General features: G+C 57.8%; 2 protein-coding genes across 8 annotated transcripts in view; one reads left to right on the top strand and one right to left on the bottom strand.

Moving 5' to 3' along the window:
- Positions 1-27,977, bottom strand: part of IFT140 (intraflagellar transport 140) — a 99,045-nt gene that overhangs the window by 16,942 nt on the left and 54,126 nt on the right. The gene's annotated exons all lie outside the window — the stretch shown is intronic.
- TMEM204 (transmembrane protein 204) lies at positions 1,970-27,174 on the top strand. Its single transcript, XM_063699910.1, has 4 exons — positions 1,970-2,584; positions 2,660-6,368; positions 13,644-13,799; positions 26,388-27,174. Exons 2-4 carry the CDS (start codon positions 6,089-6,091, stop codon positions 26,630-26,632), a joined length of 681 nt encoding a protein of 226 aa, XP_063555980.1. The 5' UTR covers positions 1,970-2,584; positions 2,660-6,088; the 3' UTR covers positions 26,633-27,174.

A 27,977-nucleotide genomic window follows, 5' to 3' on the forward strand; every position in this document is an offset into this window, starting at 1 on the left:
CCAGGGAGACCCCGCCTCAAGGGCCTTGGGGCTGGGCTGGCCTGCGGCTTCAGCCCTGACGTGGGCTCAGGGCTTCAGACAAAGGCCCTGTTCCAAGACACAGCTCAGTGTGGTCACCGAGCAGGGACAGGCAGAGGACGCACTGGTCACTTCCTGAATCTCTCTCCTTTGCCACACGCGCCTCCCCTACAAGCCCCACCAAAGCCACGCACGCATGCACGCATACATGCACACACATGCATGCACGCACGTGTGCACACGCACGCACACACGGATGCACACACGTGGACGCACACGCACACACATACATTCACATGCATGCACACACACACATGGATGCACACACAAGCACATGCACACACATGCAGGCACACACGCACAGGCACACACACGCACGCACGTACTCCCACAAGCACAGGCAGCACACCTCGCAAGTGGCCTCGGAGCATCCTCACCCAGGCCCACCCTCGCATTCCAGGCTGCTCCCTGCAGATAAGCCTCAGTCCAGCCCACAGTCTTGGCAGGGCAGCAGCCCTGCAGCCTCCCCGCTAGCACGGCCACAGGCCGCTCTGAGGACTGGAGGGACCAGCTGCCCGCCCGCTGTCCCGGTGAGTGAGCGGAGCTGTGGTGCGTGCAGCTGGGCGTTTTCCTAACGGCCCTGCTCCTGTGAGAAGGAGGGGCTCGGGAGGACAGCCAGGGAGCCCAGTCCCACCGTGGTACCTCTGTCTCCGGGAGGTGTGGGCTGCCCACATCTCAGCTTCCCCGGCTCCCACAGAATCACAGGGCAATGGCTCCGAGACGGTAGCCCCGGGCAGGCTCGGCGCACTTGCGTCTGAGTCTAGGGGCTGGAGGCAGGTTCCTGGGACGGGCCCTGTGGTGGTATCTGTGGCTGCAACGTGGCATACCCAGGTGCCCGCTCCTGAAAGCCAGCAGGTACTTTGTGCCTGGTTTTACATGTACTTGGGTGAATTCCATGGACGCGTTACACCACCCAGGGACGCAGGGCGGGCAGGTGCGTGTGTCTTAGCAGCAACCAGCCCAGGCAGCCCCTGCCACGTGGCACAGTCATGCCTGGAGCCAGGAGAGGGTGTGTCCAAACCCACGGGCCAGGCCTTCGTGGGGGTGCCAAGCGTCTGGGGGGCCGGGAAGTGAGCCTGCCTCCCTGCCACTGCCATTGCATGCGTGTCCTCTGATGGCCTCACATGGGGCTCCTCACAGCACCTGGGTGCACCCACTGGCAGCTTCCTGGACGCTCAGTCGGCGCTGCGGTGAAGGTGACACCGGGCGCATGGGACCCCAGGCAGGTGCCCCAGGCAGCAGCGTCCTGATCTCCGATTCGCACTCCTCAGTCTTTTGGCTTCGGAACTCCTGCCACCAACTCAGCACAGGGAGAGGCCTGAGCACCCGGCCCACCAGCCCCTCAGGCTGTGCTGCCCTCGGTCCTCTAGAGCTCCAGGCAGGAAGTCACATCTTTACAATGAAACTTCTTTCTAACAGCAGAAAACCAAGGCTTGTCTTTCTCCTCTATGCTGAGGTCCTGGGTAAAAATCCACGTGGAAGGACCCATGGGTGTAAAACTAGTTTATAAACGGCTCAGACACAGCTGCCCCGTGCTGAGACACGCCTCAAGACTGGGGGTCCAGGGCTCCCCAAAACGCTGCTGGGCCTCATCCGTCAGCTAATGATGCACGTGGAGTGCAGTGCAGGGGTCACATCTGAATCTCAAAAGAAACACTGTGTCCTCACTGCACAGCTTCCAGTCAGTTCTACAGATCGGATGGAAGGGATGCCACGGCTCCTCACAGACGTCTCACTTCTCTAACATCCGGGTGGTGGCGGCACTGGGGCCTCAGTGCGTGAGGCATGATGGCCGCTTCGTAAACAGCACGTTGTAAGACATGCAGTCTTTTTTACTCTCCTGTCTCAAAAGACTTCACGACGGGAATCTTTTTTTTTTTTTTTTTTTTTTGAGACGGAGTCTCACTCTGTCACCAGGCTCGCGTGTGGTGGCGTGATCTTGGCTCACTGCAACCTCTGCCTCCCGAGTGATTCTCCTGCCTCAGCCTCCCGAGTAGTTGGGACTACAGGCATGCGCCACCACACCCAGCTAATTTTTGTATTTGTAGTAGAGATGGGGTTTCATCATGTTGGCCAGGATGGTCTCGATCTCTTGACCTTGTGATCTGCTCCCCTTGGTCTCCCAAAGTGCTTGGATTACAGGTGTGAGCCACTGCGCCCGGCCCACAACTGGAATCTTTAAAAAATCTCCCGTTTGTGTGCACCCTCTCCCGAGGCCCAGGTGTGGGGCTGGACAGGGCTGGGACCTGCCTCTACCTCCCAGGCATGGCTCCTTTCCTCTCCCTTGTCCTGAAAACAACTGGTTCCTTCCGTCCACATCCAATCGCGGTGGAAAATCACAAACAAGCACAGGAACGTGGCAGCTGACTTGGGTCCCAGACGGGCTCCCCTGTGCTCTGACCGCCCCGTCTCTCCCACGCGGAGGCCGCCCATGGGGAGCGGGAGAGAGCCCGCCCGTGGGGAGCGGGAGAGAGCCCGCCCGTGGGGAGCGGGAGAGAGCCCGCCCGTGGGGAGCGGGAGAGAGCCCGCCCGTGGGGAGCGGGAGAGAGCCCGCCCGTGGGGAGCGGGAGAGAGCCCGCAGGCCGGCCTTGGTTTTGGTCTGGCTCCTGGGGCCCGTGTGTGACCGAGGACCCAGCCAGCACACCGTCAGATGCCCGCACTTCCATGCGCCCTGTCCTGGGCATTAAGTCTGCACCATGCAGGCCTTAGAGAAGCATGTGCTGGATGTGCGGCCACCAGTGGAAGCTGGACACGCCCTCCCACAGGCCCCTGCCTGCCAGGCCGAGGCTGCTGGGAGAACCCACGGGAAGGGCGGTCACAGACCCGCCAGAAGCGTCCAGACCCAGGCACTCTCCGCAAGCTCCTTCCACAGCCAGCCTCCTGCTCCGGCCACCAGCGAGGCACCAGCCCCGCGTGATTCTCGTGTCCTCTCCGCGACGGCCGGCCAGGGCTCTCGGGACAGCCTCCACTCCGGTGTGGGGTTCTGGGGTTTGTGCATCTGACATAAATTCCAAGAAGTAAACACCCTCTTAGTTCCCATCCAAGTCTTGAGAATTTCCTGTTGTCCCAGCCAGTCTGTGGAGTCACCCACATCTGCACTTCATCAGCCCCGAGGCACCGGAACAAGCAGCAGATGGGCGGCAGGGGACGCAGCCTTCAAAGGTCCTGCAGAAGCTCTGCCGAGACCATTCTGTGTCAGGACGAGGGCGGCTGGCGAACAGCGGCTTGACGATCATGCTTGCCGAGGCCGCCCCCTCCCTCCGTGTCCCTGTTCTGTGCTAGGGCTCCCACTCTGCTGGGTATATGGGAGCCGCAGGCACATATGTGGGAGGGGGCAGTGGGACTCCACCGTGACCAAGACCCCAAGCAACAGGGATAGCAGGAGGGTGTGACGTGCTGTGGGGGAAGCCCACCACCCAGCTGCGAGTCCCCTTACTGGGAGTCACCCCCGAGAGCCACAGATCCTCCCAGGAGGGTCGCTTTTAACTTACATGCTGCTCCCAGGCCTTCCGCCCTCCCGTGCCCAGCCTGCCATAGCGCACAGGGTTAGAAGCGGCGTGACAGCTGAGGGCACAGGGACCTGGAGCACCCCAGAAGTGCCAGGAGGGTGGGGGCCGATGCTGGCCTCTGCGAACCAGGACTTCTGGGGGTGCTGCCGCTGTGTAGGAGTCTGGCTGTGGCCTCCTCCCCACTCAACCTGAGGAAAGGACCAGAAGGGGCCGCTGAGACAATCAAACGTGTCCTCTGGGCTCTGAAACCCAGCACTGGCTTTTTGTTGGAAGTTAGCCATTTGAAGACTCCCGAAAGATTAATGGTTTAGTTAATTAAGGAGGAAATAAATTCTTCCCCCACGGAAACTTTTGGGAGACTTCCCTTTCAAGGCCCCCTTCTGCACCGTGTGCTTAGGAACACTGAGTGTTTGAGACACTGCACCCCCGTCCACCTCCGAGGAGCAGGGCACAGGCAGGAAGGGCTGGGGACATCCCCCCAGGGCCTTCCGAGCCACCCGGGAGAGTGGGGGCCGGCAGCACCACTGTGCCCTGCAAGCCCCGTCAGGTTCCGGGGGCTGCGAACAGAAACAGAAACAGCAACTTTTCCCTGGGCACAAGCCAAGGAAGAGGGGAAAGGAGAAACCTGACGGACACGTCTGCGACAAATCCCCGGGGAAAATCCCCCACAGGCACGTCCCTCAGGAAGCCAGTGGAGAAACGCTTCTCAGGACCCAGCACGCACCACGGGCTGGTGAGGACGGAGCTGCTGCCTTTCTGGAACAGACACAGGGCGTGTGTGGGGAACCTTGCTTCAGCTGTGGATATACAGAGCCACACGCCAACGTGTGAATGGAGACTGGTCCCAGGAAATGGCAGTTCTCGGGACCGCCCTGAGCCAGGGCCCAAGCACGGGCAGTGCACGGACAGGAAACGGTCAAAGCTCTGCTGTTACCACAGGCTGGGAACAGGACTCTCTGTCCCAGCACTGTCTTGGGCGTGTGCCCATGAACGGTTTGCACGGATGTGGGACACCTGCATTCACGAAGCTTTCGAGCCTGGGTAGGCTGGGAATCCCATGCTGGGTTTGGGGTCTCTGGAGATGGGACAGAGTATGAGACCCTCTCGTGGTGTCTGCCCAGCTAGGCAGAATAATTCTGAGCAGAATAGACGAAGATGCTTCTGAGCTCCCCGGCAGCATAAGCTCTGCCCGAGAGCCTGACCACTCACAAGGTGACCTGCCTAGTCCTGTCCCCAGCTGTGGGGCGTGACCGTTCCCATCAATAGCAGAGGTGGCCCAGGCCCCACATGACATTCGTTCTGTTCCAGGCCCCGCTGAGAGCCCCACCCGGCACATCCAGAATCTTACCCTTCTTGCCACCTAAGAATGACCTGGCCCCGAGGTCCTCCAAGTACAGGTCCCTGGCCCTGCAGGTCTGGGTGAACTTGCTCCCTCCAGGCACACGGGTCTCTCCCCTTCCCAGCAATCCTGTGATATCTGCCCCCCTTTTGAGAGCAGCATTCTCGTGGCGGGGACAGGCCTGGAACACGCGGGCGGGGGGAGGCTTGTGGTTCCTATGGTCCTGGGGGCAACTGGATGGCTGGGGGGTGTGAAGTCCCCAGGGCAGGCAACAGTCGCTCAGTACCAGCCTCCAGGCCCCGGGGGCCACCAGGCTTAAAAGCAACAGGCGAGATGAGGGGTCTGTCCCGCACCCGGCATCCCTGGCCTCTCCTCTGGGACAGGAAGATGGGGAGGGGCGGCAGGAGGTGGGCCTGGAGCAGGGCCTCAGAAGTCTCCCGGCCTTTCCCATCAGGAAGCACATCCTGTTGGTGTCTGGCTGCCGTGGCAGGGCCGCTATTTGTTGCGGTTGGCTACGCCCTCCAGCTCACCAAAAACAGTCTCAAAAACAACCATTTCCTCTCTGCTGAGAGCCAGGGAAGGCGAGCTCTGCGCACACGGGCGTCCCTGCAGCAGCCACTCTGCTTTCCAGGACCAGCCAACTGCCCTGGAGGCATCCACACAGGTGCCCAGGCAGCACAGAGGAGCTGTGAACCCGCTCCACACCGGCCACCCTGCCCGGAGCCTGGCACTCACAGCGGGCCGGTGCTAAGGAGTGTGGCGCGGGCTCGACTCCCACTGCTGGCGGCCTCCCGAGTGGCTCTGTTTTCCACTGCTGCAGGCGAGAAGAGGCACGCGCGGCGCAGGCCGGCCTCCGCTTCCCGGGAAGACGGCGCACTCCTGGCCCTGGGTTCTTGCTGCTGCCCACCCTCTCCTCCCTGGGATGGGCCCCGAGGCGAGCAGCTTCAGCACAGGCCTGGCCCTACTCCAGGTGCAGGAAGGAGGATAAAGCCGGGCCGAGAGGCGGCACACCTGGACCATCCCATGGGCCTCCGCCCGCGCCGCCCCGAGGATGAGTGGTGATGTCCTCTAGCCACCCCTAGCAGCGTCGGCTCTCCCTGGACGTGCGGCCGCGGACTGGGACTTGGCTTTCTCCGGATAAGCGGCGGCACCGGCATCAGCGATGACCGTGCAGAGACTCGTGGCCGCGGCCGTGCTGGTGGCCCTGGTCTCACTCATCCTCAACAACGTGGCGGCCTTCACCTCCAACTGGGTGTGCCAGACGCTGGAGGATGGGCGCAGGCGCAGCGTGGGGCTGTGGAGGTCCTGCTGGCTGGTGGACAGGGCCCGGGGAGGGCCGAGCCTTGGGGCCAGAGCCGGCCAGGTGGACGCACGTGACTGTGAGGCGCTGGGCTGGGGCTCCGAGGCGGCCGGCTTCCAGGAGTCCCGAGGCACCGTCAAACGTAAGTCCACTTGTTTTCCTGATGCCTTCAGCATGGCCGAGGCTCGAGGGCACATGGGAGACGCCAGGCGCGGACCTGGTGAGCGGGTGGGGAGGCCTGGCCCCTGCTCTGCCCTGAGCGTGGCCTCTGGGCAGGCAGGAGGGGGCACTGGGTCTCCCAGGGAACCAGGCCCCAAGGCCCCCTCTCCCTGGTGAGTGGCGGCCCCACACACTCCTCCTGCTCAGCACAGAATCTGCCTCCAGCTCTTTCACACAGGAATTCATCTCAGGCATCTGGGGGGCCTCTCTGCCATTACGCATAGTTAAGAGACGGGTACATTAATCAAATCAAGGAGAGGCATTTTTCCTTGGTTGAAAATAATTATTATGGCTGGGCGCAGTGGTTCACGTCTGTAATCCGAGCGCTTTGGGAGGCTGAGGCGGGAGGACCGCTTGAGGCCAAGAGGTCAAGACGAACCTAGCCTACATAGTGAGAGGCCCTGTCTCTAAAAATAAAAAAAAAATGAAAATGCTCTTTCTTTACTCATGAGTAAAATAAACAAGTTTAAAAATACGCGGGTGAGTTCTGGCTTTGTTCTCACGGTTGTTGGGGTCTTTGAGGCAGAGAGCAGCAGAAGGATCCCCAGGGATGAGCTTCAGATGGGACGCTGGAAAGGAGACAGGGAGACCAGGACGCTCGGAAGCGGACAGGGATGCTCACTGGTTGCAGAGGAGAGGAAGGGGCTCAGAATGATGCCACCGCACCGTGGGGTTTGACTGGCAGGTGTGGGGCTGCATAAATAGGAAGGCGCTTACAGCCCATGGGGTCATCTCAGCAGTCACGGCACAGGGACACGAGGTCTCCCAAAGGCCGACTCTCTGAAACTGCCAGCAAGGTTTTGACTCGCAGACACCCCAAGTCTCTGCTGCAGAGCCTCACAGACTCGGGGTTGGACGCTCCTTCTGCTCTGAAGATAATGCTGGTCTCTGAGGCAGTGCCTCTGCTCCAGGCTTCTGAGGGAGTCCCGGCGTACTGGGGTAACACACATCACGTGTGCCTCAACCACACAGCTCCATCCCCAACCTGCCGCGCTCGGAACCCTCAGCGGGGAATGTCATCCCCATTTCACAGGCAAAGAAACTGAGGCTTTGCAGAAGGCATGTGGCTTGGACAAGGTCCCACGAGGGAATTCAACCCCCTTCTGTCCACTCAAAGGCCCTCGGCTGCACCGCACAGCCTGGACTGCGCACTTCCTCTCGCATCCTTCACCAGCAGGGACCAACAGCAGTCTTTTAAAAAGATCAAAGCCTATGAATAACTTCAAAGCTTCCACCGGCTCTCAGAACTCGGTGTCTTATGGGAAGCCCGAGGCTTGGGTCTCCGCGTGACTCCGGCCAGGCGCCCTTCTTCCAGACTCTGCCTGCTCTGCTGAAGAAGGAGCCGCAGCCCCGTTACTGTGCTGAACCTCTCGAGGGGGCAGCAGCTTAGGCCCCTGGAGGAGGGGCCGGGCGCTCATGTGCTTTGGGACCATCACTGGCGTCCAGCCCACAGAGCACCCCCGGGGGAGGGAGTTCCCAGCCAGCCCTCGGCCGCAGCTCTGCACCTCCAGGCCTCCTAACTGCTGCCACCAACACCCACAGGTGGCCCAGGCAGCCCAATCTCAGGGCAGCTGGAAGCCTTGGCGCCCCTCCCTGTTGCTACCTCTTGCGTTCCTCCAGTCACAGGGCCGCGTGTAGCCTCTGGGACGACCTATGCATCTGTCCCAGGCACCCGGCTGTCCACTTGCTTAGGCCTGCTCACCTCAGGCCAGCAGGACACATGAGGCCCCTCACAGAGCCCCCTGGACTGCCTCCTGCTCACCTGCCTGCGTCCACTGCTCCTCCCTGAGCCCTGGTCAGCCCCTTGGACAATATTTACAACATCCTCCTGCAACTTGTATGGCATCTGCAGGTGGCTGACCCTCAGTGAACCTGAGCAGCGAAGGTTTGTCCACACAAGGGAAGCATCATGGAAGCTCCTTGTAAACGGGACTCAGCTCAGGAAAAGGAACAGGCTCAACGGGTAACTTTTCTTTAATTTTTAAATTTATTTTAAGATGGAGTCTTGCTCTGTCACCCAGGCTGGAGTGCAGCCACCACATCCCCCAAAGCCCCAAGACGGGGACGCGCCCAGAGTCTCCCTTGGCCGTGCTGGTGTCTTCCTCCTGCCTCTCTCGCCTTCTTCACCGACGTCCATCTGCACTGGTGCCCACCTCTCCAAGCCCACGTGCTGCTCTCCCACAGGGTGGCCCCTCTGTCCACAGCAACATTCACTGCCCCCACTCACGTGCACCCATGTCCCCAATCAGGTGAGGGGCCGCTACCTGCCACCACTGCACATCAAGCTAGCCTATGAACCTTCCTGCAAAATCCTGCCGTGTGACCTAGGCGGGCCTGGGAGTCAGCCCTGGCTGCGGGCAGCAGCTCTAGCCTGGCCACCCCACTGAGTCCAGCCAGCTCCTAGCGTCTTCCTTCCTGCCTTGGCCAGTGTTCCTTGTAAAATCACCCAGCATATACGATGGGCTGCGACCGTCTGTGCTGTGAGGCTGGGTGCTGGTTTGCTCACAATTCCATCCCGAGAACCAGTCTAGGGTCGGGGTGGGGCAAGCCAGGGAAGACAACGTCACACCGCGTGCCTCCTCACGCAGGCCAGGGAAGACAACGTCACACCGCGTGCCTCCTCACGCACACCAGGCCATCCTCGGGGTTTCCGGATGTCTCCGGACGGCTCTGTGCCCTGAGGCCCTGCCCCATGGAGCACACGGAGTCAAAATCATCCAGCGCTTGTCACTCGCAAACATCACCAGGAGCCTGCCTGAGGGACAGGGGACGCGCCCCGGACATCCTGAACTCTGGTCAGGGCAAAGAGGGCTGGACACAGGGCAGAGGAGCCCGGTCTCGACTTCATCCAGGTTCAGGCCCTCCCGTGCCCCTGCCAGGGGTGTCCTGTGGCCTGTGGTGAGTGGGACTTTCATTACGGATCAGGGGTGCTCTTTCCTCGTGAGGAGCTCGGGGGACCAGGGAGGCCTGAGGTCCACCTCACATGCCGTGTCCAGAGGGGGGTCTCAATTTCTCCTCCTCACTTCGTCTCGTTTTGGATATTTACGTCATCTCTCTATATTTCGTGCGTTCTGTCAGGCATCTGAAACAAGGTGGCTCGGGAACAGATGACCGTGTGATTGAATCTCCAGGCAGGCGAGCCAGAGCCTGGCGCTAGCTAAGGGGGAGCCCCACCCCTCTCTCCGGTGGCTCCACGTGTCTCCGTCACCACGCATGCCCCGCCACACATCAGACGGGCACGTAAGACCCTGCCTGAATACAGGTGGAGAACAGAGCTCCCGGGCTTCACCCCCTGCTCGGCCAGGACCCAGCTGAACCACGTTCTCACCGACACCTTTAAAAGTCAGCCGCTACCACGCAGAGCCACGCACACAGGCAGCACCCCAGGAACCCGTATAACACCCGAGCGGTGAACGCCAGCCCCAAACAGCTTTCTTGGGGCAGGCGGGAGCGTGGCTCAGACAGGAAGGCTCGGTCAGGAGTGCCTCCTTCCTGGCAGGGCGGTGGGTCTGTGGGTGCCCTTGTGGTGAGCCATGCACCCTGGGGACTTGGAGGCTGCACAGTGGCTTGTGGGGCACGGCTGCTGCCAGAGCCCCTGCCATGGTGTGTGGCACAGGGCTGTGTGCCTGGAGCTGCCAGGAAGGAAGGCTGAGAGGCCAGGGCTGAGGGCGAGAGGACAGGTCAGGGGTGCATCTGCGCATTCCCAGCTCCCAGGAACCTCGGTCACTCACCCTCACCACAACTACACGTGCAGCTGTGCCTGGTGCTCAAGCCCACCTCGGTCATGCCATTCTGGGCTATGCTCCTCCCAGGGCAGCTCTGCATCCCTCCTCCCCCTTCATTCCGGTCTTCCCTCCCCTCCAGGGCACAGCGCAGAGCCCTGGGCAGGGAATCTGAGCTGCTCCTCTCTTGAACATGACCTTCTGCGTGATGTTTTAATGCCTCCCTCATTTTGCAATGTTTAGAGAAGCAGAGGCTTCTGAATGGAAGTCATTGCCAAGACAGTTAAGAGCAAAGATGGCACAGCACCGTGCCACAGATCCTGCTGGAAGGGGCCTCCAGAGCTCACACACGTCCCTAACGTGTGGACAGGACGCCCTCAAAATGCAGGCCTCACTCCGGTCCCTGCAGGCTGTACGTGTTCACTGCTTGGGGCTGGCTGTGGAGCCCGTTGGAGCAGTCAGGAAGGTCCTGCCAGTCAGCCAGGGCAGTGTCTGCCTGAACCCTGGCTCCTGCTGGTCCCATCTACACAGGCCCTAGGGCAGGTGAGAACCCAGGGCAAAGGCGCCCCCCACCTCAGGCCTCGCCAAGCTGCATGGTGCCACGCGGCCCCCCACCTCAGGCCTCAGCAAGCTGCACAGTGCCAGATGGCCCCATGCCTCAGGCCTCAGCAAGCTGCAGTGCCAGACGGCCCCACGCCTCAGGCCTCACCAAGCTGCACAGTGCCACGCCGCCCCACGCCTTGAGCCTCACCAAGCCGCACGGTGCCAACGCCACCCCAAGCCTCAGGACTCACCAAGCCACACGGTGCCACGCCACCCCACACCTTGGGCCTCACCAAGCCGCACAGTGCCAGTGACGTCCCATGCCTTGGGCCTCAGCAAGCCACACGGTGCAAATGCCGCCCCACGCCTTAGGCCTCAGCAAGTCGCATGGTGCCAGGCTGAGGTCAAGCACATCTCTGCTGTTCCCTGGCATTTCCAGTGCCCTGGGCTCTGCCCCTTCCTCCAAGCACTCTGGCCCCACGGCCACCTATGCCCATGCTGAGCCAGGTCCTCACCTGCTGCCAGGCTTTCCCGCTGTCCGTACGGGAACCCCTTGGCCACCAGGCTGGCTCTCAGCCCCCGCTTCTTCTGTTCCTTCTTTAGAGAGAACCTCGCGGGAGCGCTATGGTTTCTAACTCTGCAGTTACTTTGGAGATGAAAGAACGTGAGCTCTCAGTCACGTGGCAGTGACGCTCACTGGGGTGTCTTGTTTTGCTGTGAGAAAAATGAGCGAAGGGCAGCTGCTGCCGCTTCCCACGGCCCTGTCAGTGGTGCCCGCCTGTCCGCGGGCAGGCAGCGTGCTCCGCTCTCCCCCTTGCCAGCGGAAGGCTCATGGTGCCATGTGCTGGCTGCTCAGACTCCTCGGCAGCCCGGGGGCCCCCGTGCCCCAGGGTCCTTCATGCCTCCACTCTCTGCGCACTGCCCTCACGCCCTGGAGGTCTCAGGGCTGGGGGCGCCACCCAGGCCGGAGCGGGCACACTGGAAAAGCCTGGCACCCAGGAAGGAGAGCTCCCTCCGCCCCGAGTGACAGGAGGGGACGCTGCGGAGGGAAGCAGCTTGAAATACAGTGGGTAGGACGGCGGGGGGACCCTCAGCGGCGAGGAGCAGTGTGCCTCCAGGGATGCTGGGACGCCAAAAGCCTAGACAGACGATCCCACACACCACCTCAGCCTGGGGCCAGGGGCAGATGTGAGCGCTGGAGCAGCACCCAGCCCAAGGGCCAGGTGGGAAGCAGATGCCTCGGCTCCAGAGCTTTGAGGTTATTCTGTGAATCCAGATTGCATTTCAATAAATGTTGAGGTTGAACCGTGTGGAATTGCTAATACTGGCAATAGTGGTTCCAACGGATACTTCTAACCACGTAAACACTCACGAAGTAAAGCAGCCCACATCCCCCACCACCCCTGAGCCTTGATGCCAGCGTGCCTGCCCCGTGCACGCGTGAACCTCGACAGCTTCCCCTGCTGGGCTGGCTTCCCACAGGTGCGCTCTGAGGAGGCAGCTTGAGGATCTCCCCATCCCCTCTCGGCCTCCACCCAGGACACACAGCAGTCACCCTAGAGGCCAGCACCTTCAGGGCTCTTGGGAGATTCTGCTGCTCCCTGGATTCTGGTGTCTGTGATGAATGCGGGCACAGGGACCCGCTCCTGAGCCTGGATTCTGGTGTCTGTGATGGATGCGGGCGCGGGGACCCGCTCCTGAGTGGTGAGGCTGCTTCCCTCTTAGATTCCTGCATCAGTTACCTGAAGAGTGCCCTGAAATTTCAAGGCAAGTCATTTAAAAAGGTGCAACTGTTTATAACAACTTAGTTTTGGGAATCGAATTTCCCAAATATTGTTCAATAGAAAACAAGGCATGGCGATGACAGGCTAGGGACTCTGTGGGGCTGTTGCTTCACGTGCAGTCCCTGACTCCAGGCTGAGTGTCTGTCAGCACACACATTGTCTGCTCTGCAGCATGCAGGGGCCTGGGAACACACTGCTTCACCACCACCTCATTTGGGCCCCTGTGTAAGGTTTTATTTGCGGGAGAACATTTCTCTGCTACAGAAACGTGACGAGCCCTGGTCCCTGAGGGCAACAAACGCACCTCCCTCTGAAGTTCACTCACAGAAGGCTCCATCTTCCCCTGACCACGCATCCATGTGCCCTGCCCGCCTGGCTCCTGCAACCAGGTGTAGGTGGGGGACAGAGAAGGCTGGGCACAGGCCTGCTGTGAGTGGGGAAGCAGGCCCTGACTTAAGCCGCTGAGTGAAAGATTTGTGGCAGATGGGCTGCCAGGGCCCCAGGAGGTGAGGGGGACAGGTGGGGGGCACTGGTTCAGACCCATGTCTGACCCCTACTCAGCCCCTTGCTGGTTATGAGGGGCCCAGATGAGCTGCTTCTCCTCGGTCCCAAGTCCCTCAGCTGCTGGGAGGAGGGAACGCCACCATGAGCCGCTTGGGGGTCGGGCAGCTGAGCACACAGGACGGCACACCTGAGGAGCTGGCCCCCCACGGAGTCTCCGGTCAGGCAGCGCCCTCGTCTTGGATGCTGTGAATTCAGTGACAGGGAAGCCGGCATTGCTGGTGGGCTTCCCCTTCCCACCTTCACCCCCACGCCAGCGCCTTCAAGGGTCAAGTCAGGCAGAGAGTAACAGCGGTCTCAGGAAGACAGAAATAGCAGAGTAGGGCCCGTCCCTGCAGGGATACGACCACTGCAGCCAGGCCCGGCGGCTGGGATGAACCCTTCCCATCAGGAAGACATGGGACCCAAGGCTTGCAGGCAGGTGAGGGGGAGGGCGTGATGCTTCCCGAAGGCTCTGCCCAAAGGAGGCACGGCCTGTGCCGACCGCCCTTTCTGAGGCAAACAGAGACCACGAGAGTGGCGTGACGGCTGACGTGGCCTCTGGAGCCCACCCGCACTCACCACTGCCTCTCTGCTCTTGGCCCACAGTGCAGTTCGACATGATGCGCGCCTGCAACCTAGTGGCCACGGCCGCGCTCGCCGCAGGCCAGCTCACCTTCCTCCTGGGGCTGGTGGGCCTGCCCCTGCTGTCACCCGACGCCCCGTGCTGGGAGGAGGCCATGGCCGCTGCATTCCAACTGGCGAGTAAGTACCCGGGCAGGTGTGGCCACCGCGCCCTTGCCCCCTGTGGCCTTCTGGTGTCACAGGAGGGTCCTGAGGCCTTGGGTGGCCTGGGGGGAAGCTGCAGGCCATACCTCTCAACGTGGCCACAGGCCACTGAGAAGCCCCATGGGGCATCCTCCCTCCCTCTTGCTGTAGGCAAGAATGATGAATGACAGAAACACACCCAGGCCAAGGAGCAGGGAGGCTGCGACCACCTGGCGTGTCTGTCACACCCTTTTCCACTTTAAAGGCTGAGGCGCTTTGCTTTCCTGAGTCTGTGGGGTCTGATTGCTGACTGGCCCTTGTGCAGCCCACATGGGGCAGCCTGGGTCCTGCCCCTTCCTCAATGCTGAGACAGCTGGTGGGGAGCAGCCTCTGGGCAGAGGGAGAAGAGCCCATGCCTGGCCCTGACCTTCCCAGCTAAGAGGCCTAAAACAGGTCAGGCCTAGGAAGGCCAAGGCATGTGCTCTGTTATAAACGCAGCTTCCTAGGACCTGCCTGGGGTCAGCCTGGGGTCAGGGCAGGCCCTTTCCGTGAGCGGGACAAGACAGAGTGAGAACATGCTAGCACGTTCCACACTGCCTGAGCCGACAGTGAGGTGCCTGCACGAGCACATGCTGTGTGCCTGGCTCGGACACAGATGCAGATGGCAGGACCATCACGAGGCCCTGGCTTCCCCAAGCCGCCATGTGAGTTGGGGAGGAGGCCCGGCCTTGCAGGCGAGGGGCCATCGGTGCTCAGAGCCTCCTCTCAACGCTCTAGACCCAGCAACCTGGGACAGGTCTTGAGAAGACCTGGCGTCATAGAGGGTGAGAGTGATGGAGTTGTCGTAAACGACCTATGGATGGTCCTGCGGTGTTCTAGACAAGAGCTTGAGCCACAGCAGTGTCCAGCCATGACCCCCAGCGACCCCAGGGGGCTCTGCTGGTCTTCTGTGGCTGACTGAGAGGTTTGAAGACTGTGGCATCTGGGGCAGGCTCAGGTCTCCTGCTGCTCACTGGGACAGGTCAGCCCGGTGCCCGCAGAGACAGGGACACAGAGAAGGCGAGCATGTCGGCCCATGGCTGAGCATGGCCAGCACGGAGCTGCCCGCACCCTCCTTCTCCTCCTCGGGGCCGGTGCAGCGTTCTGCAGGTTGCCCTGCAGTTCCCACAGAGGAAGTGGCAGGAAGTCCAGAGTGAATCATTCTAGGAATAATGATCCTGGGCCCTTATCTTTCTTAAGAAATACAATTTCCAGAAGGAGGCTGACAGACTGTGGGGGCAGGTATTCCTGTGCTGCAAAGTGCCCCGGGCGAGTCAGGCCGGGCTCTCTGAGCGCTATTAATAGCATGGCGTGGCCCTGGGCAAGTCACTTCCCCTGGCGGGCAGAGGTGGGAAGGGAGGGGCCTCGAGGCTTCAGTGGAAGAGCACAGGGCGTGGAGCCTGGAACTGGAGCTGTGTCTTGGCTCCATCGCCATCGACATGGGGTCAGGCAGATGACTGAACTAACGTGAGCCTCTGCATGCCCAACTTCGAAAAGGGTAATTTCTGCCCCCACCCAACTGATTGTAAGAACGAATGAGACAGGGACGTGGGACCTAGGACTGACTCCGCCTCCTCCCCTCCTGCATGACTGCAGGGAAAACATGAGACTCTCAACGAGGTACCCAGGCTAGGAAAGCTCCCACGGGGCCCTCTGCTGACCCGAGGGCCATAAAACAGAGAAGTGGTTTTCCTGTCTCACTGAAATGGCCAATCTCTACCGCGTGCAGGAATCGGAAATGCCGTGGCTTAAAGAAGGAAATGGAAGATTTTGAAAATGTAATTGGAAATGCTGGGTCAGAATAAAGATATTTTAGTGGCATAGAGAAAGCAAAAGCAATAGTTTTTGAATCTGAAAATAACTCCTTCTGTAGGATAACCCAATGGATCACTACATTTCTTTTTTTTTTTTTTGAGATGGAGTCTTGCTCTGTCACCCATGCTAGAGTGCAGTGGCGCAATCTCGGCTCACTGCAAGCTCCGCCTCCCAGGTTCACGCCATTCTCCTGCCTCAGCCTCCCGAGTAGCTGGGACCACAGACGCCCGCCACCACGCCTGGCTAATTTTTTTTTGTATTTTTAGTAGAGACGAGGTTTCCCTATGTTCGCCAGGATGGTCTCGATCTCCTGACCTCGTGATCCGCCCACCTTGGCCTCCCAAAGTGCTGGGATTATAGGCGTGAGCCACCGCGCCTGGCCACGCCCCACTAATTTTCGTGTTTTTAGTAGAGATGGGGTTTCACCATGTTGGTCTAGCTGGTCTCGAACTCCTGATGTCAGGCGATCCACCCACCTCAGCCTCCCAAAGTGCTGGAATTACAAACGTGTGCTACTGTGCCCAGCTGGATCACTGCATTTCTTTTTCTTTTTTTTCTTTTTTTGAGATGGAGTCTCGCCCTGTCGCCCAGGCTGGAGTACAGTGGCGCGATCTCGGCTCACTGCAAGCTCCCCTCCCGGGTTCACGCCATTCTCCTGCCTCAGCCTCCCGACTAGCTGGGACTACAGGCACCTGCCACCACGCCTGGCTAATTTTTTGTATTTTTAGTAGAGACGGGGTTTCACCGTGTTAGCCAGGATGGTCTCGATCTCCTGACCTTGTGAGCCGCCCGCCTCAGCCTCCCAAAGTGCTGGGATTACAAGCGTGAGCCACGGCGCCCGGCCCAGATCACTGCATTTCTTAATAAATCTCCTTGAAACTCTTGTTTAGAATTATTAGGACTACTGTGGATTTGGCATGTCGAAAATGATAGCTTACTTCCTGCAAAATCTTATTTCAGGACAAGATAGTGTTTCCAAATGTATTTTAAAAAATCACACATGGGGGCGAGCACCCTGATGGACTAAACCGAGCTGTCTTACAGCATTCCCGGGGGACAGGGCTGGAGGCCTTCGGAGGCCTATCCTGGTCAGGAGGGGTGGTGGCGGGGGCGGGACTGTGCTCCAACACGACCTCTGACAAGGTTGGACCAGGCTCTGTTCAACAACCGCCAGAACGGCAGGCACCAGGGCGAGGGCCAGCAGCACCGAGAGGGCCCCTGGTGTCTCACCGGCTTCTCTTGCCCCCACAGGCCGCCTCTCCCCCTCAGTGTCCAACCATCACCCCTAACGGGTCTGTTTTGCCCAAAAAGGAAATGCATTTTGGCCCTGTTTAGACTTGTTTCATTGACAAACAGGACAGAAAGTAGCTATGTGCCTTTCTTCTATCATGCTGCTAATTTTAGAGTCCGGTTTTTTTTCCTGTACTCGGGTCTGTTTTAAACAGTCAGGGAGAGACTGAAGGGCGCCAGGATGTCCTGTCACAGGACAAGGAAACGCCTGCTATTACCTGTTATGCAAGTGAACCTCGATCCCAGGGCTCAGCAGAGGTGGGGTGGGCAGTGGGGAGAGAAGATGCTCATGAAAGGAGGAAAAGTACATGGAATTATGGGGAGGCTGGAACACCCTGGAAAGCCAGAGTGCAACACACTGAAAGGAAGGCTCCTTGTCAGCTCCAGAGAGAGGCGATGGGGCCTGTGCTTTTGCTCTCACTCCACGAATGTTTCTGGGCTCAGTGCCATGCTCAGCACGACGCCTGGGTCTGCAAAGGGACCACCCTCCTCGCCCCTCAAGGCTCCCTCTTCCCTGCTCTGACACCCAGAGAGAGCAGCTGAGATGTGCGGGGACCCCACTGTCCTGGCTTGGCTGCCGCTGCCCTTGGCATTCTATTCAGAGCTTGCATTCTGCTCACTCCACAGACCCCTTGCTTCTCCCCTCTCCTCCTCGTGGCCTCTTCTCTCTGCACTGCACCTCTGTTCTTTCACAGTCTGTGGTCTTGTTGATGATTTGTGCAGATAGGCACGGGCAGAGATGGAAAGGAGTATTGAAGGGGGTCAGGGCAAGTTGCCAATGGAAGGTAAAAGGTCATTACAGCCTCTGATGGCTGCAGCCACAGCATGACCCTGGCACCCGACGCCTGAGTGGCACAAGGCTGAGGGCGACTTCTGCAGGCAGCCTAGGCCGGGAGGCTCCCTGGCACTCTCCGGTGCCTGAGGATGCTCCGAGCCCTGAGGTATTTCCCAGCTGGATCGCTGGCTGCTTCTGCAGGAGCCCAGAGCAGGTGGACTGGGTTCTGCTCCTGGCTCTGCCCCTGGTCAGCTGTGAGTGCCTGGACGAGCCCCTCTTCCCCTGGTGTGATCTGTGCAGTGGAGAGTGACCACTCCAGCGCACAGATGTGCCATCGTCAGCAATGCTCGCAGCTGTTATTCCAGCGTCTCTCTGAAGCCCTGCTGGGTAACATGCACGCTGAGAAGCTTCAGGCCCGAGGCGCATCCCACGTGCTCCCTGGTGCAGCACCTGTGCTCCCCACCTAGGCCTGTCTCCCTCGGGGGGGCAAACCGTCCTCTTGGCAAGAACACTGCCAGGATCCGTTCATGGAGCAGGGCCCTCTCGCCCGCAGCTCTGGCTTTCACACAGGGCCTGGGCCTCAGGGTCTGCTGTCCTGAGCCCGGCCTGAAGAGAACACTTTTCGGTGGTTCGATCCAGCAGGCCTGCAGAGCTCTGTACTTGGGTTGACTCATATCTTCAACGGGCAACTCCTCAGCCGTCGCTGGAGCCCCAGGGCAGCTGTGCTGTCTTACTTGGGCCAGCATGAGGAGGTCGTGGCCATGCATTGGGGTCAAGCCAGTGAAGTCCCCGCCGTCCCCCAGTCGGTGCTCACATGACACTCTCTGCATCCGTGTGGGGACCTGTGGCATCTTTGCTATAAGTATGCTGGGCTTAGCTGGGTTTCCCCTTGTTTTGGTGCCAGAGAGATGGGCATGATGCCGAAGGCTTCTCGCCTGCTTCTTCCTTGAAACAGTCCCTCTTTCCCGCTCCCCATTACCTTGTAATTTGTATAAATAACTTCCAATCCTTTTTGGAAAATGGTGGCATATAACCCAAAATTCCCTGGACATGACATCGGGGCACCAGAAGGACACTAGAAAGGGCACCATGGATGGCACTGGTCCGTCCCGATGCCCCGTGACACACTGAGAAGCTGACTTGTAGAAGTCCGCTCTTCGTGTTTTATTCTGAACTGCCTTCAAAATGGCATTTAGGTTTTCCTGGAGATGCTGACTTTATCAGTCCTTAAATGGCCAGCAGGGCTGATACTCACTGACCTGGAATCTTGCTCGCTGGTGAGAAAGTCTGCTGTTTTCTTAGACTTGGGAATCGTCTCGTGAAAATATACACTTTTTTGTTATTTACAATAACCCGGTTCTTTGCTTGGTCTGGATTATTTATTTATTTGAGACAGGGTCTCACTCCGATGCCCAGCCTGGAGTGCAGTGGTGCAATGTGGGTTCAATATAAGTTCCGCCTCCCAGGTTCAAGTGATTCTCCTGCCTCAGCCTCCCGAGTAGCTGGACTACAGGCATGAGCCACCATGCCCAGCTAATTTTTGTATTTTTGGTAGAGATGGGGTTTCACCATGTTGGCCAGGCTGGTCTCAAGCTTCTGACCTCAGGTGATCCACCCACCTTGGCCTCCCACAGTGCTGGGATTACAGGCGTGAGTCACTGTGCCTGGCAAATCATCTATTTATTTCTTAAAGCATAGATGGGGTCTTGCCATGTTGCCCAGGCTGGTCTCACACTCCTGGGCTCAAGTGATCCTCCCGCTTCAGCCTCTCAAAGTGCTAGGATGAAGGTGTGGGCCACTGCAATCAGCCTGGTCTGGATAGCTTGCTTGCCTGTCTTTGGTACCCACTCCCCAGGCATCAGTTTATGTCCCTTCGTCTCTTCTTTCCCTTCCAACTTTGGCTGTTGAGAGCTTCGGAGCCTCTCGCTCTTCCCTCCCAGGGCCTCTCCCTCTAGAGAAGGTTGTTTGGGTCACCGTCATCTTGTTGCTCACAGGTGGGAAATGCCAGCCCCAGCAGGGACTTGAGGTGGCCAGGGGGCCGTCTGCTCTGCATAGATTCTCTTTAGAGCCAGTTGCACCCAGTTTGCTAGCTCTGCAGCTGAACGAAGAGCATCAGGGGTCAGCCCTGGGGTCTTTTCACTCTGCCACCTGTGTGCATGTGTGACAGCCATTCCAAAAGGAAGGCCCGTGACAGAAGCTGAAGCCCCAAGAAGCCGCAGGAAGGAAAGGAGAGGGGAAAGGGCTGGCTGGGCTGCAGAGCTGTAATTCACACTGTCCGGGCGGCTCACAGGAAGAGGTTGTTTGCTTTGGCAACACGACTTCATGAAATGCAATTGATTCCATGGGCAGAATTTCGTGTTTGCTAAAACTCTTCCCTTACATTTGTTTCTAGACAAACTGATGAACATGATTGAAGTTTTGGGAGAAAAGTCTTCAGGAAACAGGACAATGACGAGAGAGGGAATCTTAATATAAAGATGGTGGGAGAATGGAAAACTCCAAGGTTTAGGGCCAGCCCCAGCCTTGTCTCCTTCCACACCTTCCTATCTCCCCCACGTAGGGAAGGTGGGAAGGACAGAAGTAAAAGGCTAACTTGATTTCAGAACGGCATCCACAGCACAGCGCGATCATGCAGCTGACTCAGTCACCTTCTTACGCGCGTCTGGAGGCCAAGGTTAGAGCAGCATAGTGAGGTATGTAGCTACAGGCGCCTCTGCATTTCCGTGTATTTGTTGGCTTTTTACTGCTGACAGGTGGAACATACGGAAGGTTCCCTCATGCCAGGCATCTGTTCACGACGTGAACCTTTCTCTGTCAGGGTAGGATCTGGGCCACCGTCCTCTGCAGGAGCCACCTGGCGCTCTCCAGCAGCGGTGACCCTGCCTGCTCTGGTGCTAGGACGAGGGCAACGTCCCCTTTTCACCGCATGCCTAGGGCCACGCAGGTTCATGAGGTTCAGAGGGCCTGGTGGCACCTCTGGGTCTCCCTGGCGTCCGAGGGCGCTGTCCTAACCTTCCAAACCCCTCTCTACCTAGATGTGCTCCAAAGAGAACCAAAGACAAACAAAAGCCGACGCTGCTCTCCACACAGAAGTCACGTAAATGCAAAATGTTACTTAGCCTTTTTTCACACAAGGTACAGACCTAGAATTTTCCCTCCTGCTTTTGTGGCAACAAAAATGCCAAGTAAGCTCCAGCCTTGGAGCTGTACCACCAGCGAGTGAAGCGCGGCTCCCAGAACGCGGCTCCAGACGCACCCGGGGTGCTTTTCTTTCTTTCTTTGTTTTTTGAGACTGGCTTTCGCTCTTGTTGCCCAGGCTGGAGCGCAATGGCGCGCAATCTTGGCTCACCGCAAGCTCTGCCTCCCGGGTTCAAGAAATTGTCCTGCCTCAGGCTCTTCAGTAGCTGGGATTACAGGTGCCCGCCACCACACCCGGCTAATTTTTGTACGTTTAGTAGAGATGGGGTTTCCCCATGTTGGCCAGGCTAGTCTCAAACTCCTGACCTCAGGTGATCCACCTGCCTCGGCCTCCCAAAGTGCTGGGATTACAGGCATGAGCCACCACGCCTGGCCACTTGTTGCTAGATTTTCAAGACACAGCTTTCTAGACTCATGACTCAGGGTTGGCCTGCCCTGTTCCCTCCTGCTTTGTGACGGTCCCTGCCTGTTAGGCTTGCTGTTTACACCTGATCTGCGACCTTGATTACTTTTCCACTCACACTTTTAGGATGTAGGGCTCATGTCCAGGTTGTGTGTGGACATGTGAACTCATACTTCTTTAATCAGTTTATCTACATTCTGAGTCTTTTTTTCTTTTTCTTCTTCTCTTTTTTGTCGCCCAGGCTGAGTGCAGTGGTGCAATCACGGCTTACTGCAGACTCGACCTCCTGGGCTCAGCCTCCTGAATAGCTAAGGCTACAGGTGTGCACCACCACGCCCAGCTAATTATTTGTACTTTTTTGTAGAGGCAGGGTTTCACTATGTTGCCCAGGCTGGTCTCAAACTCCCGGGCTCAAGCAATCTGTCCACCTTGGCCTTCCAAAGTGCTGGGATGACAGGCTTGAGCCACCGCCCCAGCCCCTTCGTCTTCTATATTTAGAAACAGTGTTCTTGGAAGCAGACAGATGCTCTGAGGCCTGAGCTTGTGTTTATGGCAAGCAACACAGCCAACCACGCACAGGGAGGTCATGTCTGGGTTAGAATGGTCGACCCATTCTAATGCTCTAAACGACGCATTTTCAAAAGCTATGACACTGATCTTAAGAAAATAAGTAAAACTCCTTTGTTACAAAAAGCACTTAAGAAAATAAATAACAATAAAACAACAGTTCAGGAAGCAGCCTGTGATGCTGGCCAGTGCCAGGCAGGCAGAGGGGCTTTCCAGGTGGGCCTCGAGGGACCCAGCGTCTCAGGGCTGGGGTGGCTCCACACTGCTAGGGCACCCGGCAGGCTGCCTCAGGGCAGGAGGCCGGGCTCAGTTCTGCCTACCCGCTCTGTGCTTTGCTCCATGGTTTAGTCTTTCCACTTTTAATTTAGAGTCTGGAGAGCCTTCCCTGCAAGCTTGACCCTCCACACAGGGCAAGGCCCTGCCAAATGCCACCCTCTGGGGACACAGAGATTAATGACTTCCCCATCTCTCTAAGAGCAATGCCAGTTCCCCAAGGAAAGTCAAGAGCGCCCTAGCCGTCTCTGTGGCTGACGCTAACCCTAGCGCGGTCCCCGGCCCTAGCCGTCTCTGTGGCTGACGCTAACCCTAGTGCAGTCCCCGGCGTGCCAGTGGAGGCTGAACAGGCCTGTTGAGTACAGGGCCACGTAGCCGATGCCAGTGGATCCTTGGGAATCGTGGTGCCCCTCCGTGAGCATTCGAGGGCACCAGGGTAGCGGCATCTACGTGATCTGGCCAAAGGGCTCTGTCTCTTTGAGGGGTGTTGGTCACTAGAATGCCAAGGCTGCTGCTCCCCCTCGCCTTTCCCGCAGCTCCACACTGCATTCTGTTCTGTTTCACGTCTACTTTGATCTCCTCAAATGATTAACTCAAAAAGTAATTGCGGAGAGACTTCTGGGAAGCTGTGGTCAATGGTGGGGCAAGTTCTGGCCCCGGGGAGCCTGCCCTATGGCGGGGGGGGAGTGGCCAGAGCCACCCATGGGTAAAGACACAATGACCACGGCTGGCGGGGTGGGTAGGTGCAACTCTAAGCCGAGGCCTGAAGGATCAGAAGCAGGAGGGGCCCCTCCTCCCCAGGGCCAGTCAAGCCGGGGACAGTGGCACGAGGAGAAGCCCAGAGTAGGTGGACCCAGTGACTGAGAGGGGTGGAAACGGCCATTGGGGCCACAGGGTGGCAGAGGGGCAGCCGCAGGTAGCAGGGGAGATCCTAAGGCGATGGGAACCACAAGGGTGCTGAGTGTTGGGGAGACAGGATGTGAGTTTCATACAGATCAGGGTGCAGCGCTGGAGGGAGGGCCGCCTGCATCAGTATTCCCAGCAAGGTCACCCGGCACTGCTGCAGACACCTTGAAACATCCAGCACATTCCTCACTGTCGAACCCAACTTCAGGACATGCTTGTTCACGGAAGAGCCTAAGATCAGCAGCACTTCAGTCTTCTACAGTGTTTTGTTGGGAGCTACTTATACAAAGGAGGCCACACCACACGTGCGTGGTCCGGCAGATCCGGCAAGATCAACTCTGCGGAGCCTCCCACCCGGGCTGGTTGCCCCGTGTTTCCTTAGAGTTTTCTTCCCGAGGTTTTCCTAGAAAGCCACTGTGAATCCGAGCTGTGCACTCAGAAGCCACCCGGGTGTGTCCCTGGTGATGTCCCCGGGGCCTCTCCCTGGTGATGTGTGGCCCGCGCTGTCCCCCTGCAATGACAGTACCTGCAGGTCCCCTATGTATGGAAACTGACCCCCACGGCAACCGCAGACCGTGAGGGAGGTTGACCCTGGAAGCCATGGGGGGCCCAATCCCTTTCCACTGTTCCATTCGGATGAATGATGTGTGGAACTGGAGGCCCCCAGAGATTTTAAACATGTTTCTGTAACACCCGCAAGTAGAAAGGAAGCCTGGTGAGGGGGAGAAACAGGCTGTGGCCATGGCGGGCTGGAGCCTGATGAAGGCCAGTTACTGCCGGTATAACCTCCTCCTGCCCTCGAGGGTCTCAGGGCTTGCATCGCCCCCCTGCTGGGCTGGGACTCTCCCCAAGGCTCCCACTGCCCCTGCCAAGAGCGCCCCACCCCTCCCGCTTGCCTCTGTCTCGGGTGTCCTGAGCTCTCCGCTGTGCCTGCCCTGCCTCCAGGACCACCTCCTCTGAGCCCTGACACCAGCACAACCCACCCCCCACCAGCAGAAAGTGCCAGATCCCGTAAACACGAGAGGACGCTGTTCAAAGTGCCCTCATTTTCCTCACACACAACACAGGCTCATTCCTTCACCCCAGTAACACAAGCATCGATACTACACAATCGTGAGTAGAGGGCACATTCCGCGCTGGTAGAAATGCCAGAAGTTTCCTTTGTTAGTATTCATTACAAAGAGAATGCTTTTTTTTTTTTTTTGAAATGGAGTCTCGCTCTGTTGCCAAGGCTGGAGTGCAGTGGCGTGATCTCGGCTCACTGCAACCTCCGCCTCCTGGGTTCAAGCAATTCTATGCTTCAGTCTCCTGAATAGCTGGGATTACAGGTGCCGGCCACCACACCTTGCTAATTTTTTTTTTTTGTATTTTTAGTAGAGATGGGGTTTCACCATCTTGGCCAGGCCGGTCTTGAACTCGTGACCTAGTGATCCACCTGCCTCAGCCTCCCAAAGTGCTGCGATTATAGGCATGAGCCACTGTGCCTTGTCTAGAATGTTATTTTTAATAAAACAGAAGTATCCAGGAGCTACCCATGTATAAGAAGCTCCATGAAGTATTATAAAGAATGAACACAGAAACCAGTCACTGTCATTGTTCAGGACAAAATGGAGATAGATAAATGCTTAATTCATACTTTCTGGAGGGTACAGTGATGATGAAAAGATAATGCTTGGGTTTTTAGGAAAAACAAGGCTGGTTACCCATCTCTTGCTCTCTGTCTCTCCTTCCCTGTGTCTCTGTCTCTGTCTCTCTCTGTCTCCGTCTGTCTCTGTGTCTGTCTCTGTCTCTCTGTATCTCTCTTGGTCTCTGTCTCTCTGTGTCGCTGCCTGTCTCTCTGTGTCTCTGTCTCTGTGTCTCTGTCCCTGTGTCTCTTTCTCTCCCATCCTCTCTCGATACTGGGGCCACACAGGGCAGGGCATGATTTGGTTTCCCGGGGAATGCAGGGGAGGCGGTTGGGAGTGGAGAGACCGGCATGAACAGACGCGCAGGTGTCAACATGCAGGCCAGGCGGAGGGACAGCAGTGGGGCTCGGCATGGCCGGAGCCTGGGGAGGGACATAGACAAGTCCCCTATGGACAAGAGGGGCTGGAGAGTTTAATCTGGACCAGTATAAGTTACAGAGAGTCTCTGGCACTTTGGGTACAAGAAACAGACTCACTCAGGTTACTGTAACAGAGAGGGAGGGGTGCTGGGTGGGCAGAAGCGGGGCTGGGGCTGAAGGCTGGCTGGAGGCCCCATGGCCTCCAGGACAATCTGTGGCCACATCCCCATGGCTGTAGGGGATGAGGAGGGGCAGGGCCATGTGGACAGCCTCTCCTCCATCCTAGAGCCTATGTTTCCAGCTGGATTAGGACGCCTGGCTCCATCGCTGCGGCCACAGTGTCCTGTTATCCTAGTTGGTAGACTCTAGGCACGAAACCCTGATTTTCCTGTTGTAAGAACTAAAAAGGTCTTTGGAGCTCTTCAAAGATAAAACTGTAAGTGAAACTGTAGTATCAGCGACTAACTAGACGGGAACAAGCTGCGCCAACCAAGGGTTGCTCACGTCCCATCTCTCCTTCTCTGGTTTCAGGCTCTGGAAAGAGAGGGGAAAGCATGGAAGGAAAATCTGCCAGGGAGGAGGGAGGGTCTAGAACAAGAAGCACTGACTCGGAAGTGAGGGAAGACACCAGATATAGCCAAGGAGCCCTAGACAAGGCCCTGGCCCCATCTCCGCCCTGCCTGAGCCGCAGACTCCAGGCCATCTGGAGTTCCCAAAGCAAAGGCCAAGAGCAAGAAAACCGTCAGAAGCATAGCTCTGGGCGCGATGAGCACCAAACTGACCTGTTTCCAGATAAGACTTAGAAAAGTCTTTTCTTTGAATGAATTAAGCATTTACAAAAGTCAGAGATGGATTTAACACAAAATTACTGCTGAATCTGGGGGGCTAGGAAAGGCCCCCCCAAGTTGGTGCTGCAAGCATCAGTGCTGACCTGAAGAAAAGGCCTGCCGCCTGGCCAGGTCCCAGGAGCAGCACGCCAGGACAGAATCAAGCAGACACATACCACCCCTCCACAGCCGCCAGAGCCTGAAGTCCTAAGAGCCACAGAAGGGCTAATACAAGGTGGCTCAACACCAGGGCAGCCGCCCCGTAAAGCAGGAACCCGCTCTAGGACAGAGGGCTGGGGAAGGATAAAGCAGGCTGGAACCCGCTCTAGGACAGAGGGCTGGGGAAGGATAAAGCAGGCTGGCACCTGCTCTAGGACAGAGGGCTGGGGAAAGAGTGGAACCCGCCTTCCTCTCAGATAAGGCCTCTCGACCCTTCTCTCATCTGCAGGTTTTGTCCTGGTCATCGGGCTCGTGACTTTCTACAGAATTGGCCCATACACCAACCTGTCCTGGTCCTGCTACCTGAACATTGGCGCCTGCCTTCTGGCCACGCTGGCGGCAGCCATGCTCATCTGGAACATTCTCCACAAGAGGGAGGACTGCATGGCCCCCCGGGTGATTGTCATCAGCCGTTCCCTGACGGCGCGCTTTCGCCGTGGGCTGGACAATGACTACGTGGAGTCACCATGCTGAGTCGCCCTTCTCAGCACTCCATCGACGCACACCTGCTATCGTGGAACAGCCTAGAAACCAAGGGACTCCACCACCAAGTCACTTCCCCTGCTCGTGCAGAGGCACGGGATGAGTCTGGGTGACCTCTGCGCCATGCGTGTGAGACGCGTGTGCGTTTACTGTTATGTCGGTCATATGTCTGTATGTGTCGTGGGCCAACCTCGTTCTGCCTCCAGCTTTCCTGGTTAGCGCAACGCGGCTCCATGGCCACACGCGCTTCAGGGTGGAAGCTGGAAGCTGAGACACAGGTTAGGTGGCGCGAGGCTGCCCTGCACTCCGCTTTGCTTTGGGATTAATTTATTCTGCATCTGCTGAGAGGGGCACCCCAGCCATATATTACACTTTGGTAAAGCAGAAAACCAGGAAAATTTTCTTAAAATATCCACAATATTCCTTGAGTGAGTCAGAATCTATAGCCGGTTAGTGATGGTTTCAGACAGAATCGTGTTCGTGTCTGTTTTGCTCGATTCCTTTCCTAAGTTAAATAAATGCAAGCCTCTGAACTCTGTCTATAACTTGTGTTCTATCCATCTATACTGCGACATGGCTGAAAAACATTTGATCCACTTTTTTGTGATTTTTTGGGGGCTCACACTAAGGGTCAAAAAGACCTTTTCAGAGACCCCGTAGGCATACACACTCTTATCCACACTTCTGTTCAACCAAGTCTCAGAAGCCCAAGTCCTTACAGACTCTCTGATCAACAACTAGTAGAATAAAAGGGATGAGGTCTATTTGCTTAAAAACCTTCAGCCAGCCTGGGCGCGATGGCTCACACCTGTAATCCCAGCACTTTGGGAGGCTGAGGCGGGCAGATCATGAGGTCAGGAGTTCGAGAGCAGCCTGGCCAACATAGTGAAACCCTGTCTCTACTAAAAATCCAAAAAAAAATTAGCCAGGCGTGGTGGCGGGTGCCTGTAGTCCCAGCTACTCAGGAGGCTGAGGCAGGAAAATTGCTTGAACCCGGGAGGTGGAGGTTGCAGTGAGCCGAGATTGTGCCATTGCACTCCAGCCTGGGTGACAGAGCGAGACTCCGTCTGAAAACAAAAAACAAAACCAAAAAACCTTCAGCCTATCTTTAGCGAAATGCTTGGTAGGCTACAAAATGCCTGCACGATGCTGCGCTGGGTCCAAACAACCCCATGTCCTAAATCTGTTAAGAGAGGAACAAGCTGTAAGTCCTTGAGTTGGGCAGAAAACATCTAACATCTACATCTGAGGGGTCAAAACCGGCCCACGCCCCCGCCCAGAACCCAGAACCCAAGGCTGCCTGGCCACACTACAACCAGCGCTGCAACCACAGTCC

This window comes from Gorilla gorilla, chromosome 18 (assembly GCF_029281585.2).
Source record: "Gorilla gorilla gorilla isolate KB3781 chromosome 18, NHGRI_mGorGor1-v2.1_pri, whole genome shotgun sequence".
Taxonomy (NCBI): Eukaryota; Metazoa; Chordata; class Mammalia; order Primates; family Hominidae; genus Gorilla; species Gorilla gorilla.